At 43.1% G+C, this 20,621-nt stretch overlaps 3 protein-coding genes across 4 annotated transcripts in view; 1 reads left to right on the top strand and 2 right to left on the bottom strand.

The window, feature by feature from the left end:
* Positions 1-317: 317 nt before the first annotated feature.
* On the top strand, positions 318-4,745 carry eomesb (eomesodermin homolog b). The gene is made up of 7 exons (XM_057340643.1): positions 318-936; positions 1,796-2,431; positions 2,816-2,970; positions 3,062-3,183; positions 3,393-3,551; positions 3,852-3,913; positions 3,995-4,745. Exons 2-7 carry the CDS (start codon positions 1,917-1,919, stop codon positions 4,695-4,697), a joined length of 1,716 nt encoding a protein of 571 aa, XP_057196626.1. The 5' UTR covers positions 318-936; positions 1,796-1,916; the 3' UTR covers positions 4,698-4,745.
* A 127-nt stretch (positions 4,746-4,872) lies between these two features.
* LOC130558296 (uncharacterized) lies at positions 4,873-8,452 on the bottom strand. The gene is made up of 7 exons (XM_057340644.1): positions 7,364-8,452; positions 7,206-7,289; positions 7,065-7,121; positions 6,376-6,477; positions 6,180-6,290; positions 5,964-6,092; positions 4,873-5,667 (listed from the first exon to the last, which is right to left on the bottom strand). Exons 1-7 carry the CDS (start codon positions 7,508-7,510, stop codon positions 5,566-5,568), a joined length of 732 nt encoding a protein of 243 aa, XP_057196627.1. The 5' UTR covers positions 7,511-8,452; the 3' UTR covers positions 4,873-5,565.
* A 2,730-nt stretch (positions 8,453-11,182) lies between these two features.
* iqgap3 (IQ motif containing GTPase activating protein 3) overlaps positions 11,183-20,621 on the bottom strand; it is a 15,288-nt gene continuing 5,849 nt past the window's right edge. Inside the window, exons 13-38 of one of the 2 annotated variants that reach the window (XM_057340683.1) lie at positions 20,219-20,379; positions 19,880-19,995; positions 19,630-19,793; positions 19,463-19,553; positions 19,207-19,374; positions 18,876-19,018; positions 18,349-18,519; positions 18,172-18,255; positions 18,025-18,096; positions 17,863-17,932; positions 17,569-17,777; positions 17,338-17,490; positions 15,581-15,744; positions 15,273-15,497; positions 15,028-15,168; positions 14,837-14,921; positions 14,531-14,763; positions 14,324-14,456; positions 13,505-13,607; positions 13,253-13,391; positions 13,081-13,168; positions 12,775-12,987; positions 12,518-12,678; positions 12,215-12,349; positions 11,926-12,034; positions 11,183-11,816 (exon numbers count right to left, since the gene is read on the bottom strand). In XM_057340683.1, coding sequence (XP_057196666.1) covers positions 11,703-11,816; positions 11,926-12,034; positions 12,215-12,349; positions 12,518-12,678; positions 12,775-12,987; positions 13,081-13,168; positions 13,253-13,391; positions 13,505-13,607; positions 14,324-14,456; positions 14,531-14,763; positions 14,837-14,921; positions 15,028-15,168; positions 15,273-15,497; positions 15,581-15,744; positions 17,338-17,490; positions 17,569-17,777; positions 17,863-17,932; positions 18,025-18,096; positions 18,172-18,255; positions 18,349-18,519; positions 18,876-19,018; positions 19,207-19,374; positions 19,463-19,553; positions 19,630-19,793; positions 19,880-19,995; positions 20,219-20,379 — 3,645 coding nt within the window. In that variant the 3' untranslated portion in view covers positions 11,183-11,702. Of the gene's footprint in view, positions 11,817-11,925; positions 12,035-12,214; positions 12,350-12,482; positions 12,679-12,774; positions 12,988-13,080; positions 13,169-13,252; positions 13,392-13,504; positions 13,608-14,323; positions 14,457-14,530; positions 14,764-14,836; positions 14,922-15,027; positions 15,169-15,272; positions 15,498-15,580; positions 15,745-17,337; positions 17,491-17,568; positions 17,778-17,862; positions 17,933-18,024; positions 18,097-18,171; positions 18,256-18,348; positions 18,520-18,875; positions 19,019-19,206; positions 19,375-19,462; positions 19,554-19,629; positions 19,794-19,879; positions 19,996-20,218; positions 20,380-20,621 lie in introns of those variants that run through there. The other variant, XM_057340684.1, reaches the window with a different exon arrangement.

The following is a 20,621-nucleotide window of genomic DNA, read 5'->3' as shown; positions in this document are numbered from 1 at the left end:
AATGTCTTGAGGTTTGAGTCAGAGACACACAGGTGCACTTCAGACACCAAACGTCTGACAGCTGAGGTGACGGTCTGACCTGTTACACACACAGACGTTCACTAACCTTTGAGCTCATGAGAAGCGTTGCTTGATGTACAGTACAGTGGTAAAGTGTTCAATCAGTTCACAAAAATATCAGACATGTGATCAATAACATAAGAGTTGAAATGTCTGGCTCTCATAAACAAACTGAGTTTGAGTTTCTAATTGTGTGAACATTCATGACAACACTCACAAAACTTTAAAATCATATTCATTTGTACTCAACGGTTGGTTTTGTTCTTTTTATTCAATCATGGGCTGAAAACATGCCAGCATTATTTACACGTGTAGTAAACATTTGATCAGTAAATCACTTTGGATTAATGTGTTGAATGTAAACATGGATTCACCTTCATCAGAAAAAAAACTGCATTTCAAGTTTCTCTTTTTCTAGATGATGTGATTATGTTATATGATGTTTGTTTCATTTTGAATATCGGAGACCAAAACGAGGCATCGAGACCTTTTCTCATTTTCTCAGGTATTCATTTTTTCTTCTGCACAGGAAGAACGTGATTTATTTTGCAGAGTTTAAACATATATAAATATATATCAATATAAATCTCATCAGCTGGATCTGTTTAACACAATCAGATGTTTGAACTTTGAAACCACTGCTATAGAGAAAGCAATTCATCAGGTGAAAAGAGCGCGTGTCGTGTCGTGTTTGCGTCACTGGGGGGCGTCAGAGAGGCGCGTGAATAAACGTGGCAGTATCGCAGATGCCCCTCAGTCACTTACCCCTGATTCTGCACGAGACGGACACGCGCTTGATCTGCCGCGCCGCATTCATTCATTTATTCCTCTCGCTGGTTTAAACTGGACACCGTGGGGATGATGGAGATTAAACTGGTGAGTTATTTCAATTATTTAAAAGAAACGTTTGAGAACTTGATTCCACCTGCAGTTTATTTCACCTTCAGAGAAAATTCTCTCTCTCTTTCTCTCTTACAGATGGAAATGCATTAAGCATGAAATGTGTTTATCTGTTACTTTTGTCCTGCTTTTATATAAACCTTAATAAAAGTCATAAATAATGTCAATAATTACTATACAATCACTATGACAGAATGTTACAGTTGTTAAGCTAATAGTCCATTTAGGCACTTGTTTAAATCAAAGATGGGAAATTACTGACTTTTATATAGGCTACAATAAAGGCAAAATTAAAATCTAAACATTTAGACATAAAAGATAAAAATACTTTCATCGATTTAAAAATATTATAAAGGAAATTTTATTTTAAATTGTATTGTTTGTTTGCTTAATACTGTACGAAATGTGTAATGTTTATTTTAAATGAAAAATGTCGGTATCCGCGTAAATAAAAAAATATAGCCTATACGTTTTATTTTTTCATTTTTCATTTTTACGCAAATACAGATATAATTTAGGTGCTTACAATTTAAATGAACGTTACCTTACACCACATAATATGGATAAATACATTTTCACTCATTATTAATGTAATGACGAATATTAGGCTATTTAATTGACGTAGTGGATTATTTCACTATAAAAACAACAGCAGTAAAACGTTTCACTTAATTTAGCAGCCCGAAACTGAAAAGTCACGTGGGTGTATTTTCTGTCGTTGGTGTTGAATTTGATGATGAATCTATTACACTTTGTCAATCCGTTTTACCATAGTAATATAGTCTCATTAAATGAAGTTTCAGTTCATTATTAAAAGTGCATTGTGTTATTCCAGTGATGTGGAGAAGACACCACTGCAAGAAATCTAACGAGGAACACAGAAGAACTAAACCAACCGGTCCTGTCACGCGCTGACTCGAACCCTGACCCGAACCCTGAGCCGTGTGTGTCCAAACATGCCCGGGGAAGAATCCGGATCGGTTCTGTCTTCACAAAGTCAAGCGGACGACGAGAAAGTTTCGCCCATTGTTTGTGAGGATGAACCTCCCAGCAGCGGTCGATATATTTTAGACGGACTCGGTTCGAGTCGATATTTCATGATGGGCGCGACACAGCAAACCCTAGAGAACCCGAACCCGTGCTCCTTCTTTCCCTACACAAGCCAGACCGGATCCGTGTACTCGGGTTCAGAGGGGTCGAGGTACACGACATCGCTTCATTACGGTTCTGTTCTGCCCTCGAGCGGCTTCTGTCAGTCTCTGTGCGCGGGACGCGGTGAGTTCGGCACAGGCTATCCGTTTGGACACAGTCCCGGTGACACCTACCACTCGTATCAGGGAAGCGGCTCCGGTATCGGTCCCGTGTCTCTGTCTGGAGTTGGACTGAGATCGCAGGTGTATCTCTGTAACCGGCCGTTATGGCTGAAATTTCACCGGCACCAAACCGAGATGATCATCACCAAACAGGGCCGGTGAGTCCGAACCTGTGTTGCTATTCGAATATTACTTTTTTAAATGAAATAAAAATGTGATGTAATATTGGTAAAGTCTAACAAATATTTTTGGTTTCTCCAATAACGTCCAAGGCTCTTAAAAGAGATATTTATTTCTAACCTTTTTTCTGTAGCCTGCATTTAATGAACCTTTTGACAGAAAGGTGGATGTTTAAAGCGCATTAAGGAACCGTGACCCGATATAGAACTTCTGAATTTTTACAGGCTTTGTGGGATTCTTTTTGTTTCTATCTGAATTTGTGTTGTTCTCTTGCTTTGTGCGTTCGGTCACAATGTTGTGTTGCTTTCTACGTGACAAAAATATTTTGACTTGTTCATCTCATCTTTTATCTCTTTGTGTAGGCGAATGTTCCCGTTTCTAAGTTTCAATATTACCGGTTTAAGCCTCACGACGCATTATAGTGTTTTTGTGGAGATAGTTTTAGCTGATCCAAACCACTGGAGATTTCAAGGCGGTAAATGGGTTACCTGTGGAAAAGCCGACAATAATATGCAAGGTATCACTTATAGATTATATATCATATTAAAATATCATATTTATTTGTATTATTTCAGTAACAGTTATTGTTGTCATTATTTTTACTGTAGGAAATAAAATTTACATGCACCCTGAATCGCCGAACACAGGCGCTCATTGGATGAGACAAGAAATCTCTTTCGGCAAATTAAAATTAACAAATAACAAGGGAGCAAACGCCAATAATTCACAGGTAAAAACTGTTTAAAACAGCAAAATGCTCATGTTTAAAATGTATAAATTGAGTAAAACGAAAGGCAGAATATATATATATATATATATATACAATATAATAAATATATGGTAATAAAAGTATAGGCGTATAGAGTTGAGTACAAATCCGTATTAATAATGTTTGTTCGTTTAGGCCTAATGTTGCCAATGTTTTTGTCTTATAAACAGATGATTGTTCTGCAGTCTCTACACAAATACCAGCCGAGACTTCACATCGCTGAAGTGCCAGACGACGTGACTGAAAACGCCGGAAGAGAATCGAAGAGTCAGATCTTCACCTTCCCCGAGAATCAGTTCATTGCTGTTACAGCATACCAAAACACTGATGTACATCTACACTTACACCAGAAATAAAACACAAACATACTGTAACTCGATATACTGTGAGAAAATAGCAACCGTTTTATTGGCTTACAAACGACGCTTTAATTGACTAACTAACTTCTCTCACGTTATTTGGCCTTTATAAGCAACAACAACAAACAAACACATTTCCTCGCAGACTCCTTGCGTGTCTTGAATGCCACACAGTTGAATGTTTTGTTTTACAACGCAAAAGCACTCATGCCTTTTAAAGGGTGACATTTTTCACTCAGGAATGACGTGAGGCTATTTTTATCTTTTCAGATCACTCAGCTCAAGATTGACCACAATCCGTTCGCCAAGGGTTTCAGAGACAATTACGATTCGTGAGTAGCCTACACGTGTATTCCGCATTAATGTCTCTGCATTTAACTGATTAAAAACTAAGCCGCATTTGGGAATTGTAGGATGTACACCCTCACGGAGCGCGAGAGACTCACACCGTCACCCACAGACCCGCCGCGCGCGCAGAACATCGTGCCACCGGGCGCGCGCTTCGCCATGCAGCCCTTCCTGCAGGAGACTCGAACCCAGAGCCGCTTTTACAGCAGCGAGCGGACGATGACGCAAACGAACGGCGTGCTGTCTCCTGCGGTGGATGACGCGCAGAGGTGGCTGGTGACGTCAGTGCAACAAACCGGTCCCAGTAAACTGGAACTGGCGGCGTATGAGGGCGATTATTCGAGCTCGCTGCTGCCGTACAGTCTGAAGTCTTTACCGCTGCAATCTCACTCTCTCGGTTATTACTCCGAGCCCGCGCTCGCGTCCGTGACCGCAGGCTGCTGGGGGTCGAGAGGGTCCTATCCCAGAAAAATGACGTCGGGTCTGCCCTGGTCACCCAGACCCACGGACTTCACCGACGAGCAAACGTCCGATAAAGAGAAAAGCAGAGATGAATTGACATTTACTCAAACTTCAGCCTGGATGGAGAGCGCGCCGGCTCTCAAAGCTTTGGACTCGATGGAACCGAGCATTTATTCTGTTGTGTGCAAACGGAGGAAAATTTCACACAGCGACAACATCAAATGTGAAGATTCGGAGAACTTCAACAAAGAGAGCTTGTCCAGCTCCAGGGCTCTGGGTTATTACGCGTTTTATGCCAGTACCTGAAAAACCCACACGAGTGTCTGCGGAAATACTGCACACCAGCACCGATTGAACAACGACGAGCGGAAATTCATCTTTTTATTGAAACATTTCTTTCAAAGGTTCATTTTGTTCTTGTAACTTATTGAGAGCTCACACACACAAAATAAAGACTTTCCGTGCACGAGTAAAACGCGTGCCAGTTTTGTATGTATTTAATGAATGACTATTTTGGATATTTTGAAACATCATTTGATTAGAACCGACTATTGCACAAATACTTATTGTTAATATTGATAATCAAACATCAACACAATTTAGCAATATAGCGCAGACAAAAACAAACTGTAGATTAAAACCGTGAACGGATCAACGAAACTAAAGTACGTTTGGCTTGGGCAGATGAGATTGAAGTAGACACGCATTAATTAGGACGAAAATACAGCACAGTGAGCGATTGTTTGAAAATGAACTTTGTCCAAATAACATTAGAGACAGAAGTGAAATGAGAAGAATACAGTGACCTCTAGTGTCAGAACCGAGTACTGAAGATTCTCACTCTACATCCCTTAAGTGGCTTCGCTGCCCGTGTGAAAAGAGACCGTGAGAGTCCAGCTTATCACGTCGCTGCTTCAGTGTCAGTCGTGAGAACACACATAGGCCTACTGATGAACAGTGAATATAAACCAGTTTAGATGAAAGAGTTAACAGCGTTAACCTTCGGATCTGTGCAGCAGACTGAAGAGCTTCACACATGTCAAGAGATGTCCAGTAAATCATCCACTGCGTCCAGCAGATAACGTGAATGAATAAAAGTCGACACTGAGGGACACGGGCGGCTCTATTTTAGAGCATAGAACCAGTTGTTTGGGGGGGGTTTGAGGTCCCCAGGTCAGACTTGGATGGGTTTTCGGCTGCGATGCAGTTCATCTTTCCATCTTTTCATATCCCACACTGGAGCTGATGGTCCAGAGATCGACGGCTGACGCTCATACTGCAGTAACACACACACACATGACTCTGAAATCCACATATTCAGCTCAAGATCTCTCGTTTATTTCTGCCCTGTTGTATTACAGGAATATTTGAGTTCGGTCCGTACACCTGCACTATATGCTGAGAGAGTGTGACGTCATCATGTGCTTGAATTCTGTTATTATTGGAATAAAACTCTTGCACTGACTCCACCCTCACAAGGAACATGCTGGGATGTATTTAAAAGAGACACATGTCTAGATCTCCAAACTGTCACGAAGACCCTGAAGTGTTTTGTAAAGAGTTGTCACGCACCTCATAGGCCGGCGGCTCTGATGACGGCACTGGACTGTAAGCTGGAGGAACCGGAACCGGATGATCCACGACATCACTCGCCACCGCTGGAGGAACTGAGTTCATGTGAATGATCATCACACGCTTTCTCTGAGTGACACCAGTCAAAGCATGTCATCGAAAAAACTCAAATCTGCTCCGGGTTCAATCTCTTACAAGTGAAAATGTAGTTCGTACCGATTTACACCAGCAGCATGACGTTGCAAAGATGATGAGAGAGAAAGCCAAGGCCAGAACATTGCAGACAATAAAAGTCACATCAATGGAATTTAAAGACCGAGCTAAAAACTAGAACAACAACAAGGTGAATTATTTTCACATCTCACTCAGATGAAAACCCTCATTACTTCAGTCCCCAGAAACCCACACTTACCACACGGACCGTGAGTATGATATAGAAGAGAAAGAGAAACACGAGAAGAACCGCCGCAGTACTGAAGATGTTGATCAGGTTTAGAACTTGGGAGGTGACCACCTAAATACACAAAACACATCAAAAACAACACAACACATAAATATCATTATCATAAAGCAAAGATCATCATCCGGAGACACTCTTCTATCTTAACACGTGTTTAAAAAGAAAACTTCTATCTGTTAACTTTAGTTCAACTGAACACTCGTATTAACAGCAACAAACATGAATCGAGATGAAGAAGTGCTGTAAAACCATATAACTCATTGTTAGCTTATGTTCATACAACCATAATGCAGACTGTAAATCTTAGTTTTCCTATCAGTACTGTTTTCAATTTGAAACCGCTTTGACTTTTGGGACTCAAAACGAGCAAGACGACACTGGTTTCACTACGGCAACACTGCTCTTCCTGAGCATTTCTCTCTTGTTTCCTAGTGAACAGAATTCAAACGTCTTAAATGACCATACATTTACATAAGTGACCGAAGATATTTAGTCTCGTTTCATGAAAGAAAATGTAAGAAATAGGCAGGTTTATGCTTAAAACAAAATAGTCAATTAAATCTACAGTAAGTAAGACTACATTTAAGTTTAACAGTGTAAAGTGTCTCCTTGAAATGTAAGATCTGTGAAGTCAGTCTTACCAGACATGGGTTACGTGTGCATGCGGCTGTGGCGGTGATAACTCCTGTTATAATTAACTACACAAACACACATGACGCATGAGATTTCACTTCGACGTCAGAAGATGACACAACAACATGAATATCACTCGACAGACTCACAAAACCAGCTGGTATTAAAAGCCAACTCTCGTAATTCCAATACACCACTCCGAAGACAACCGCGCCTGCCAAGATCTCCAACCACTGGAAGACAGAAGATAAAAGCCGTCTGTTTGTACCCAGAAACCCACAGAGCCAGTAAAGGATGTGAACTTTACCCCCAGAGCGTCGGGGTTGATCTTCAGGAAACCACGAACTCCAGGCGGGTCACCGGGCTTCGTCTCTGTGACGTAAACAGGAGAGCCTCCAGATGACTGATCCAGATGAACCGGAGAGCCGATGACCACTTCAACTGTTCTCGACATCTTTAAACTCACCGAGTAAATCGCAGAACTGAACTGGAATCAGGGAACTGAACATCATTGTTCACTTACATTCTTCAAGAAGTCAAACCTGATTTACCTGCGCCGTGGCCCACATGACTCAAGACACACTCCGTGTTATCAAGGCTTGTGACGCCATTCAAGTGTTAATTATTATTAATTGTCAGTGATGATCAGCATCCGTGTACAGGGTTTCTCTTTATTAATAATAATCACTCAGAACATTCATTAAACAGGTGGTGTAAACCAGACTGAACCAAACAACAAATATTCAGTCAGAGGAATAATGTGTGTGAATAATCACGAGTTCATTCCGAGTGTTTCAATGAATGAGAGTTTGACTCAGTTGCTGTTATTGGTCATGCGCTGGGTCTTGTGTTTGTCGTTTTTATCTGTCGTCTGGTCTTTCTTGGCAGAATTCATCCGTGAAGCTCCTCCTCATACCATCTAGAGAATGCGTCTGAAACATGTCCTGATGTAGTTTAACACTTCTGATATTCACACTCTTAAAGCACCTCACACCTTTCATCAAGAGCTTTTAAAGCAAGATTGGAATTACCACAACAACCAGTGTTGGGTGTGACTAGTTACTACTGTAAATAATTCGTTACTGTAATTGAATTACTTTCCCCTTGAAAAAGTAAAGTAAGGGATTACTCTAATCTTTCCTGTAATTTAATTACAGTTACTTCTGATGTAATTAAACCAATTACTGTGTGTAATATATAAAGAAAGAAAGAAAGAAAGAAAGTAATATGTGTGCGCAATAGTGGAATTTACATCAAAGTCGAACTTTAAAATCCGTGCTTTAATGTATAATTCTCACATTTGTAACACTTTGGTCAGTTAATAAGAGTACTTTATGTAGTTTATATTATTGATTTGAATGAATTAAAATAGCTGTTTCATCCTTGAATCACTTTACTAATCAAGGTTGATGTGATATAGAAAGTTATTAGTAATAAGTAATGAAATACTTTTTGGAGAGAGTCATTTGTACAGTAATCCAATGACACTATTGAATATGTCATTAGTAACTAGTAATTAATTACTTTTTTCAGAGTAACTTTCTCAACACTGACAACAACAACAACATTAAATCTTATTCTTAAACTAAATACTACTCACACATGTTGATTTATTTAAAAAAAATTACATCAACATATTTATAATAAAATAGTTACATCTATAATAGAATTTATAATTATATATAATATAATAAAACAAAATATTTTGTTAGAAGCAAATCAACAATTAATAGTTGCACTTCAAAAAAGTATCTTTCCTAAAGATAGATAATGTCTTTACAAAAAAAAACGATATTATTGTAACGTGTTAACAGTCTCTTTATATAACCCATATTGCACTTACACTTTTAAATTAAAAACTTACAATTAAAACTTTTAACAATTAAAAAATGAATCTCTTATTAATAAAGACAGAAAACAATTAGGAATACATTATCACTACACAGCAAAAAAATGAAAAAGGTAAACCTTAATTCAAGATTATTTTTCTTACCCCATTGGCAGATTTTTTTGCTTGTTATAAGCACAAATTCACTGAAAATGTAATAATTTTTTTTCTAAAAAAACCAACTTATTTTCTTAGGTCATTTTTCTCATCAAGAAAATGCATCTTGATTCAAGAATTTTCAGATGTTTGTACTGGAAAACAAGACAAAATTACTAAGTAAGAAAGTCATTTTTCGCAGTGTATGTCTATCTGAGATTTGAGAGCGATGGAAAGATCAACTCCAAACTTTCCCCTGTGATAGAGAGAAGGTTTAAATCATGTTATGCCTCTGATCAATAAATGCACTTCCTACAAGAGAAATCCACCAATCACAGATGTGATGACCATGAAAACAACAGAAGTCACACACTCCCATAATGCACTGCACATGACACACCCCAGCCTGCCTTCATAGCTTATGTGAACAATACAATACAATCTTTTCACATTATAATGAATCATGAGATGTGTAGTTCATTTTTAAACCGAGTCAAATGTTGCCGTTCATGTCAGAGCTGGTTGGTTTGGTTCAGGCGTCTGGAGAAGATGAACGGGGCATGTGAAGATGTGGGCGCTCAGTCAAACTCAACAAAACCCTCATTCACACCAGACCAGTTCTGAGTCATCAATCCAGGATCAAGCTCTTATCATCTGATTCACAAAACACACTTGAACATGATTTCACAACAATGACAAATACAAGTTGTGTTTTAGCAAACATGATCTTTGTGTATTGATGCCTTACTGTCTGTCAGTTGCAGATAGTTTACATCACGTGCTTTTAATGAATTGAATAAGCAGTCATTTACAGACATGCATCACGTGTGAATTCTGCTCAGAACTCATTTTACACGAGTGCCAAAACTCACGCAGACAAACAGAAAGTGCCAAACACAAACACGACTGTCATCTATCTTTACTGTTTGTGGTAAATGAACTAAACCATCACAAAGCGTTATGACTGACCTGTACATCTCTCTGTGATGTCACGCCCGTCAGCCAATGACACAACAGCTTCATGTCAAACATCAGAAGCGTATGTGTGGCTCAGTGTCAGTGTGTCGTGCTGAACACTGGAGCTCATCATTTACTGACGAGTGTTTTCATCAGTACACACGTCCAAAAACAACAAAACCAAAGGACTACACAGACTACAGAGCTGTTCAGATAAAGAAATCATCGAATTCAATTTAATACTTTTTAAGACTCTTTCCATACATTTTAAGACCTCATCGCCACTTACATTTAAAGAGCTAGTTCAACCAAAAATGAAAATGCTGTCATCATTGACTCAACCCCAGGTTGTTTCAAACCTGTATACATTTATTTGTTCTGTTAACCACAAAGAAAGATATTTGTAAGAATGTTAGCAATTTTCAGTTCTGGGACATCATCCACTGCCATAGGAGGAAAACAATATTGTATCTTTTTTGTTCTGTTGAACAAAACTCTGCTGAGGCACCTTTGACTACCATTTCATTTTTCATAGTTAATGATGTCCAGAAATGAAAACAACATTCTTACAAATATCTTCCTTTGTGCTAATCAGAACAAAGTCATTTGTACAGGTATGAAATTCCACGAGGGTGAGTAAATGGTGACAGAATTTTCATTTTTTGGTGAACTATCACTTTAACTTAGATTTGCTATATACTGACTGTAAGATAGCACAACTAAACAGTCTTCGTTTGTTTAGTAACTCCTCATTACTGCCCCATCCTTCAGAAGGGTGGGAATGAAGCACCAGAGAATGAATCCAGCGACTAACCCAATGCAAGGTTTATCAGAAAGAGAAACGAGGCCTTCCGACACACACAGCAGTTCACCTCAGAGACGGTTACAACTCTTTATCCTCCAAACATTTGCATTTCTCCATCGGTCAAGCATGTTGTTTAACAACCGGCTGTAAATGGACCGCCCACTATTCACCTACGGCAGACCTGCAGCACATGACCTCTTAGGACAAATATGAAAAGATGATACAATATTTAATACCTTGGAAAATGCCATTTAAGACTTCATAACGGCCCTAAACTGATCAACTTTTAAACCTTTTTAAGACCCCGTGGACACCCTGTAATGTTCATAATCTGCCAGTGTCAGACAGAAGAGGAGAAACACATGACATCATCATTCATGCAAACATCTTTAATAGAGAATAAAAACAGCACTGTATTAAAATGACAGACACAGATAAAAGACAGAAGAACACGACACCATATGAAACATTAGGAAACAGGACAGAAAATATTTACAGTACAGAAAATCTGTCATTTGAGACCACAATGGCCAGAAATAGCATTTAGAATGGCATAAATCAGATCAGGTAAAGTCACCTGAAGAGACGGACTAGTGTTACTGTGATGTGTGTGTGCTGAAGTACATACTGACACACACCACTGGAGTGAACCCGTGTGAGAGATTAGAGTATTACACAAGAACAAAGTCTCAGAGCAAACCCATATAAACATCATCACAGTATACAGCATCCCATAACTGACTGAGTATAAATGAGTGTTTTGAGTATAATGAAAGCAGGATGTTTATGTTTATTCAGACAGACTGAATGTGTTTCAGTAATATGATGTGCTTCTGATCTACCAGCTACATCCCATCATACTGACATCTGCAGGACGATACAGTCACGTGACACAACGCTTCACTTCTTGAAGAATTTCTTATTGAGGAGGAAGATGAGCAGATTGACGTTGACTTTGGCTTTATCAAACATCTTCATCACAGCGACGCCCTCGTACTGTAACTGCAGCAGATCCTGACACACACACACGCTTAAGTTCTGCTGTTGTCAAGGCAACAGACACACATTTACACGGTTGTGTAGTGTTAAACAGTCTGTGTGTGTGTGTGGTGTCAGAGCTCACCTGATATTTCAGAGGAAATCTCTCCATGTCCACACCCATGAATCGAGCCTTCACCAGAAAACATCCGTCCTGCTCACCGGGCACGATGTCAAAGATCACGTTCTTAAACCTGCACCACACACACACAGTCAGCTCGTTTGTAAAATGAAATATTGTAAAACAGTAAAATGACAACAGAACTTGATATCATTGTGTTGTGATGATCTAGTCAACTGAAGTTCACAGAAGAAAATCCAGCAGCAGCATCTGTGTGTGCGTGTGCGTGTATGCGCATGTGTGCGTGTTATACTGTGTGACGGGCAGATCCTCGATCTCCAGCAGAACTCCTTTCTCATGCAGACGTGCAGCTGTGTATGTGAGAGTCAACTGTTGCTGCTTCTTCTTCCGGCTTTTATTTTCTGAAGAGTTCTTTCCTTTCACTTTACTGAAACACAAAACAGAGAACATTCAACACTCTCTCACAATTTACTACACCACGTGTGTGTGATTTTTGCTCTCTGTCAGGTGGACCTGGTTTTGCAGCTGTGTGTGTGTGTGCGTGTGTGTGTGTGTAGTACCTGGCAGTGAGGTTCTGCAGGTGTGTGTGTAGTACCTGGCAGTGAGGTTCTGCAGGCAGGTGTTGATGTATTGGTTGTAATAATCCACCTGCTCAGACTGGAATGAACTCTTTTGGTGTAGAGCACACAGCGTCTGTTTGAGTTTGACCAGCTCAGCCTGACGCCTCTGACGATACACACGCTGATGACGTATGTCCTGCACAAACACACACACACACACACACACACACACATCAGCACACACTCAATCTGACACAGTCCAATCAACTGTCAGGTGATGTGTGTGATTTACTTTGGCGATGAGCCGCAGGATCTGGGAGTGACTGTCAGGTGGTGTGAGGGTTCCCAGTGACTCCAATCTTCTCAGGTTCCTCTGAATTTTTCTCTTTTTCTCCTCCAGCGTCAGGTTGCCGTCGGCAATCAGAGACTGATTTCTCTTCATCTTCTCTGGAGTTCGCTCTTCTCTCTGAGCGCGCTGATGCATCATCCAGCCGTGCTGCACCTCCTGAACACACACAATGACATCACGGTATCATCATCTGCCAATCAACTCCACCCGACACATACGCCCATTAACGAAGCAGGTGGGTGGGGTTACCTGATCTCTGGAGGCGGAGACTCTGAGAACCTCACTGAGCATGTCACCGGGCTGTGTTCTGATCACATCGATGATGAGCTGCTTAGTGCTGAACATCAGACAGAACGAAAATAAACATGACGGATCGTCATCAGAACTCCTGACACAGCAGTGCGTGAAGCATCCGGCTCACCTCAGCAGAATCCCTCGAGCGTCAGGCTGATCTTCAGAACCTCTGAACACGTCAAACTTACTGGTGAGTGTCAGAGAGACCTCAGTCTTGGCTAAAGTCTGCTCAAGGTTTGGATCTGAAGGGTTCATCTGACCTTCACCTGTACAGAAACACATCACCCATGATGTCCTGCTTCCGTCTCAAACCTCAAACATTAAAACAATACTTGTAATCAACATGGTGAGGCTCAAGAGATTTTTGGAGTTGACTTACCAACAAGATCCTGGACGGTCGGGACAGAGCCCAGATCCTGCAGCAGCTGATGGAGAGGATCAGACGTATCCGGACACAAAGAATCCTCATGTTCTAACAACAACTATAAAACACACGGAGAGAGAGAGAGAGTGTGTGAGTGAGAGATGGAGAGAGAGAGAGAGTGAGAGATGGAGAGAGAGAGAGAGAGAGAGAGAAGAGAGAGAGAGAGAAGGAGAGATGGAGTGGAGAGAGGAGAGAGGGAGACAGGAGAGAGAGTGAGTGATGGAGAGAGAGAGAGAAGGAGAGGAGAGGAGAGAAAGAGAGAGAGAGTGAGAGTGATGAGGAAGAAGAGACAGGAGAAGAGGGAGGATGAGAGAGAGAGAGAGAGAGAGATGGAGAGAGAGAGAGAGAGGAGAGAGAAGAGAGGAGAGAGAGAGAGAGAGAGAGAGAGAGAGAGAGAGAGAGAGAGAGTGAGTGATGAGAGAGAGAGAGGAGTGATGAGAGGAGAGAGAGAGAGAGTGTGAGTGATGGAGAGAGAGAGAGAGAGAGAGTGAGAGTGAGTGATGGAGAGAGAGAGAGACAGAGAGAGAGTGAGTGATGGAGAGAGAGAGAGACAGAGAGAGAGAGTGAGAGAGTCAAACCATCATCAGAACACAGAAGAAGATATTTTGAAGAATGTTGATAATCAAACAACACTGAACCCCATTGACTTCCATTGCATGAACACAAAACCACTGAACACATTTCTCAAAATATCTTCTGCTGGAAAAACTCATACAGATTTTGAATAAAAGATGAGAGAATGGAAGTGTCAGTAGAATGTGGGTTGAGACTGACTCTGTGTGTGTTGAGCAGTTCACTGATGGAGATGTAGATGACGGGTCTGTTCAGGATCAGAGTCTCTGAATATTCATCGATGTTGAAGCGTTCCTCAGGCTCAGGCACGTCACACACGGCTCGCATGAACTTCCTGCAGCGCGGGAACACCGATGAGAAGAGAATAGAGCGACCGGAGTCTTCTTCCAGCCAGGAGGAAACACTCACCTGAATTTGTGGTGTGTGCGTGTGATGTATTCATTGAGCGCGTGCAGGTGGGCGGAGTCTCCGTGGAAGTGTTTGAGCGCCGCGCTGTGCTGCAGGATTCGAGAGATGGAGCCCAGTGTGCGCCGCTGACCCGCAAGCAGAGCGGAACCGGCCCCGAACTCCACCACATCAAAACCGTCTGGAGCCACGACCGCAGGATTCATGTAGCGATAGTAGATGAGATTCCCCACGATCTAAACACAAACACACCGTGAACACGCAGAGCTGGAAACACAGCTGAAAACCACCGGCGTGTGATGGATGAACCTTGTAGAGCTCATCTTCAGTGGCCTGTGGAAACTTCTCCTGCAGCGCGTCTCTCAGAACCTTAGCAGTGTAACGCAAACCGTACCTGTTTGAGACACACACACACACACGTTACACGTCTGAGCAGAGGAAATCCCCATGACAGCGAGCAGAAGTGTGTGTGTGTGTGTGTGTGTGTGTGCGATGCTTACGGCAGCTTGTGAGTGTTGCTGATGATGGTGTTCAGCACGCGCTCAGTGAGATTCTTCAGGTTTGTGATGGAGATGTTCAGTCTCTGCTGCACCTCAGGATGACTCAAGGCCTCCTCAACACTCACTTCATACGCCAAACAACTGCACGCACACGCACACACAGAGGGATTACACAACTACAATCCAGCACCATCAGACAGATGACGGGTCACTAAACACTGTTGTTAGGACTGTGTGTGTGTGACCTCTTCTGTCCCGTCTGACTCTCGGTCTGGTTAATCCAGCTCTTGTAGATGTCCAGCGGGTCGGTGCGGATGCTCAGCGTTCGGTCTTGCAGAACCTCACTGATGGCCGGGCCCAGGATGTCCTTCAAGGCGTTCTGACCGCGAGCGTGGCGATAGAAACTCACCAGCAGCTTGATGACTGTGGGGCTTCCGGTTACCACTTCCTGCGGCCTGTCCACCTTCACACTGCACAAGAGATCACGTGATCAACACACCAAACATCACATGATCTCGTGTTGCAGGGCCACAGTGTGTGCGTGTGTTTGTACCTGATCTCGTGTCGCAGGGCCGCAGTAAACAGCTGCAGCAGCAGAAATGCCTCCCTGCAGTCTGAGCCGTAGTTGAAGAGCGTGAAGATGACCGTCTCCATGAAGCTCGTGCTTTTATTCTGAGGCATCAGGGAGATCAGCTGAGCCAGATACAACGGCCGAGTCTACACACACACACAGTGACACAGACACACAGTGACACAGACACACAGTGACACACACAAGCACAGTGACACACACAAGCACAGTGACACACACGCACAGTGACATGCACACACACAGTGACATGCACACACACACAGCTGGCGCTGCAGTGGTGGTGTGTTTGTGTTACCTGTGGGCACTGGCGCAGTGGTGGTGTGTTTGTGTTACCTGTGGGCACTGGCGCTGCAGTGGTTGCAGTTCTCTCTGGTAAAGCTCTGCAGCAAATGGATACACCTCAGGCAGCTGGGCATCTGCATTCATGAGGGCCTGAACTGTCTGACGGGCTTCTCCACGCCGCACAGCCTCATTTACTTTACACACTGCCTGATGCACTGCACACACACATTTACAAGAACACACACTTGTCAGCTCTAGCTACACACAGACCATCTCTTTATTCAAGTGTAAATCACTATACTGAATGAGTAATTGTCAGGTTTGACTCACTAGTTCGATCTCTCTGAGCATCTTCATTGGCCACACTGATGCCCTCCTGTAGTTCATCTCTCTCCAAAGCATCTACACAACCCAGATCCTGACAAACACACAACAGTCCATATCTCAGTTTCAGCTAACTGAAGAGAGGAGTGTGTGTGTGTGTAATGTGGGCTATATATTTTAATTCTCATGTGCCCATTTATGAGAAATATGTACCGTTATGGATGTGACAATCCTGAAAATGGCCACTACCCGACTATGAAAACCATGCACTAAAAATAAAACAAATGCTTTAAAAACTTGAAGAGAGACCTCACATAGGTATTTAAACCACCAAATGTTGATATCTGTGCTGTTAGCACAAAACCGTTGGCAAAAACTTTTCATGGAATTGCCCATATAGCTCACCAGGGCTTTCTGTTCTCTGTCAGCGTTCAGCTGCTCCAGGTACCAGCCTGCGTGATCTCGGATCAGACCTCTGAGCACCAGGCTTGAGTTCTGCAGAGTAGAGAGAAGAACCAGCGGATCTCCAGAGTCTAATGCTTCATCTACATGCTCCACTGCTGCCCGCACTGCAACACACACACACACACACACACAAGGGTAATAAAAGATGTCAAAAGAGTGTGAAAAAATGTAAATAAAAGATATTTTTGAATTACATCACAATGTTCAGCAAATTGTAATTTAATTTAATTGTGCACTGCTGCAAAGCTGAGTTACAGAAAACATGTTAACAGGAAAAAACAGAAGAAAAAAAACAGGAAATTGATCTGAAAACAGATGACATGTGGACAAAAAAGCAAGAATGCCATCATTGAGCAAACGCAGACCTCTGAGAGCTTCCATCACGTGCTGTATTCATTTCTTAGTTCGTTTGTGCGTCAGTGTGTATCAACAGAAGCAGTCATATAACAATAATAATAATATATAACAATAAACTATAGATTTGACATTCCGTGTGTGTAGGATTGAAATCAAACGCTGTAATTATAGCAGCATGAAGAACATGCGTGTTGATATAATGATTGATGATGTTGTTTGAGTAATAACATCTCATGACTTTATAATGACGGGGGTGTGTGTGTGTGTGTGTGTGTGTGTGTGTGTGGTACCTGCAGCAGGTAGAACAGGTGCTGATAGGCCTCTAGTTTCTCTCTCTTCTCTTTGCTCATGGACTTCAGACCCTTGTGTTTGTCCAGTGCCATCATGACACACAGCTCCTCTTTATTCTTCTTAGTGAGCTTCTTACAGTGAGACACCACCTCCTGCACACACACACACACACAGACGCTCAGAACCAGATGAAGAGACACAGACAGTCACAGCTGATCTCCTCCTCTGACCTGCAGCGTGACTCTGTTCCGGACCAGCAGTCCGATCTTCAGATCCATGAGATCCAGATCCGCCTCCAGCTGTCTGCTAGCTCGGATCGATCTCACCACCTCCTCTCTGAGACGCAGCAGCTCTCCCTCCTGACGGATGTCATTATCACCGAACTCCAGCAGGTGAGCAAACTTCCGGACCACGGAGAGCGGCGGAGCGCTGGAGTGCACTGAAGACGACACACAGATCAATCCAGTGATCAGAGATCAATGAGGATCACACGCGTGTGTTTATGATGATGTGAAGACACAGACCCAGCATCCGGTACTCATCACGCGCCCTGCCGGCTCTGAAGAACGCCTGGATCCTGATGATGGCTTTAACCTGACACACACACACACACACACACACTCATGATACATCACAAACACACACAGATGTGAAGAACTGATAGAGGCCACTGAAGAGCTTCTCACGTTTCTCCAGAAGTAATTGAGTCGGGCGAGATATCTCCTGCGGGCGAGCCACATCTTCACCGTGGCCTGAATCTGAGAGAGGACAGATGTCACACACACACACACATACACAGTGTGACTGCAGCTTCTCATGGAGTCTGGCGTTACCTTGACGATGGCTCTCCAGTTCTCATGCAGGTACTGTAGTCTGAGTCTGTATTCCCTCTGCTGTAGAAAGCTCCTCCAGTGAGACTGACAACACAACACGTCACATGACACACTCGTGTTGCTCTTCATGTGCTTTTTATTACAGTCAACCTTTTTACAGGAGCACGTGACTCTCACCTGGATGGTGATGACGGCAGGCAGCTGTGTGTTGAGGAAGTGCAGACGCTCAGCCAGTTTCTGTCGCAGCAGGAATCCTCGCATGCGCGCCTGCAGCTGCAGCACCAGCGTCTCACCGGCCTTCCACTGCACGTCTCTGCTGTGCGCCGCAGTTACACTACTGCACACACACTGCACCGGGACACACACAACTACATCACACTGTGTACTGCCAGAAAACAAATAACACAAGCTTCACTGCTGTCAGGTCACCTCAACACGCTAGATGTTTCATTCAGGTTAGTTTATGCTGATGGCATCTGCGGTTCATTCATCTTTTGATGTAGTTAAACAAATACTGACATTAGTCCATATCAACATTTAAAAGTGCTTAACAGATCAGCGCTACTTTTCATTCAGTCACGATTTTTGGGACCTTCCTTTTCCAAGGGTCCCTAATTGTAAGGAACAGCTCGTCACGCAGTTTGCTGCAGATCTGCTGTAATATAGAAAGAGTCTGGTGTGTTTCGTGTTTGTGCTGATCGCACCTGTATCTCATCGTGTGTCAGACAGGTGCTGTTCTGAACAAACCCCGGAGGTCTTTCCCAGAAACCCTCCAGCTTCTGCAGGTGGAAGAAATAACAGCTTCCGTCCGACACTTTGCTTCTCATCCACGGGCTTCTGTTGTCACCTGAACAACACACACATTCACGAGCGCTTCGCTTACATACAGTACATACTAAACGAAGCTCATGTTGTCATTCCGTTTCATGTGCACAGACATTCATTTATCTGAGCGTGTGCATTTTAACAGTGTTCGTCCTCCGGTCGGGTAAGTGTGAGCAGTGGTTCTGTGACGCGTCTGTGTGTAGGACTGACCCTCCAGTGCTTTAGCTCTGAGCAGGGCGGACAGCGCCGTCTGGTACCCAACAGCACATTCTGACACCACGCTCCGCAGCGCCACCTCCGGCAGACGCAACACTCGCACAGTCTGAGACGCGGTACCTTCTTTAACGGCCTGATTCACTGCCGCCAGTCCCAGACACACTGAACATACACACAAACAAACAGAGTTACAGAGCAATAACACACAGCCTCAAACAGTGTGTCTGTGTGTGTGTGCCGGTTCGCTCACTCTTCAGTGCTTTCTGAGTGTCCTGATTGGCCAGTCTCACACCTTGCTGAATGTCAGCCAACCAGAGTTCAGCTGAGGGGTCACGACTCGTCTACACACAGATGACATCATTGTGAGTATAACTCAAGGGAGTGAACGTGATCATAAACAGCACATCAGCTGCACACCTCTGCCTTGCGTTTCTTCAGTCTGGTCAACACGTCATGATAGCGTGTGGCATTGTGTGGCAGCACGTCCTGCAGTCCGCTAGAGAGCAGCATGAGCGCTGCCAGGGTTTTCTGAGGGTCACTGCGACACAGCGACTGATTGATCAGACTGATGCTCACGATCTCTGCAGAAACACACACACGTTTACTAATGCTACACACACACTACAGACAGATGCTGTTACTGTAAAATGTTTTTGTCTGAACTGACGTTCGTGTTCCTGGTGGGCGGCCATGTTGACAGAATTGAGACCCGTCTGCAGATCATTCCAGGTGAGGAAAGATTTGCCTGCCCTTCTCTTCAGAGCACACAGCTCCTCAAAATACCTGAACACAACACACACATGAATAAACTCTAAATCTCACTAGAGGTTGTGATTTTAGTTCAACAGTGGTGTAAGGGTTATGCTTTTTAAATTTAATAAAAGGCCAAAGCAGCAGAAACAAGAAAAACAAAGAAAATATAAAGTATAACAAAGTAAACCCTTACATTATTAAAAATGATATTACAGATTCCAGAGTTGTGTTTGTAGTGTTTGATGAGTCTGACCTCTGAATAAGACAGTCATCGATATCAGTGAGTCCAGCAGCAGGACTGAGCAGTGCAGCGGTGAATGCATCGACATCCTGAACCTCCAGAGCCTGATTGACAAGAGCCACAGCTGACAGCATCTCCACAGCAACAAACAACTCCTCCTGCTGCAGTTCACCCTAAACACACAACAGGCAGGTTACTTGAGGACACTGACGCTGCAGTGGTGGTGTGTTTGTGTTACCTGTGTGCACTGGCGCAGTGGTGGTGTGTTTGTGTTACCTGTGTGCACTGGCGCTGCAGTGGTGGTGTGTTTGTGTTACCTGTGTGCACTGGCGCTGCAGTGGTGGTGTGTTTGTGTTACCTGTGTGCACTGGCGCTGCAGTGGTGGTGTGTTTGTGTTACCTGTGGGCACTGGCGC

The sequence above is a fragment of the Triplophysa rosa genome, linkage group LG8 (assembly GCF_024868665.1).
Source record: "Triplophysa rosa linkage group LG8, Trosa_1v2, whole genome shotgun sequence".
In the NCBI taxonomy this organism is placed as follows: domain Eukaryota; kingdom Metazoa; phylum Chordata; class Actinopteri; order Cypriniformes; family Nemacheilidae; genus Triplophysa; species Triplophysa rosa.
This window is presented reverse-complemented; position numbering and strand designations above follow the sequence as displayed.

Bases quoted from the DNA above. Each gene is read 5' to 3' on its own strand.
- LOC130558296 (XM_057340644.1), bottom strand. From the start codon at position 7,510: ATGTCGAGAACAGTTGAAGTGGTCATCGGCTCTCCGGTTCATCTGGAT. The intron at 7,290-7,363 runs GTAAAGTTCACA...TCTGTCTTCCAG, and splicing joins TCAACCCCGACGCTCTGGGG to TGGTTGGAGATCTTGGCAGG. The intron at 6,093-6,179 runs GTACGAACTACA...GGTGTCACTCAG, and splicing joins CATGCTGCTGGTGTAAATCG to AGAAAGCGTGTGATGATCAT.
- eomesb (XM_057340643.1), top strand. From the start codon at position 1,917: ATGCCCGGGGAAGAATCCGGATCGGTTCTGTCTTCACAAAGTCAAGCG. The intron at 2,971-3,061 runs GTATCACTTATA...TTTTTACTGTAG, and splicing joins AGCCGACAATAATATGCAAG to GAAATAAAATTTACATGCAC. The intron at 3,914-3,994 runs GTGAGTAGCCTA...TGGGAATTGTAG, and splicing joins TTCAGAGACAATTACGATTC to GATGTACACCCTCACGGAGC.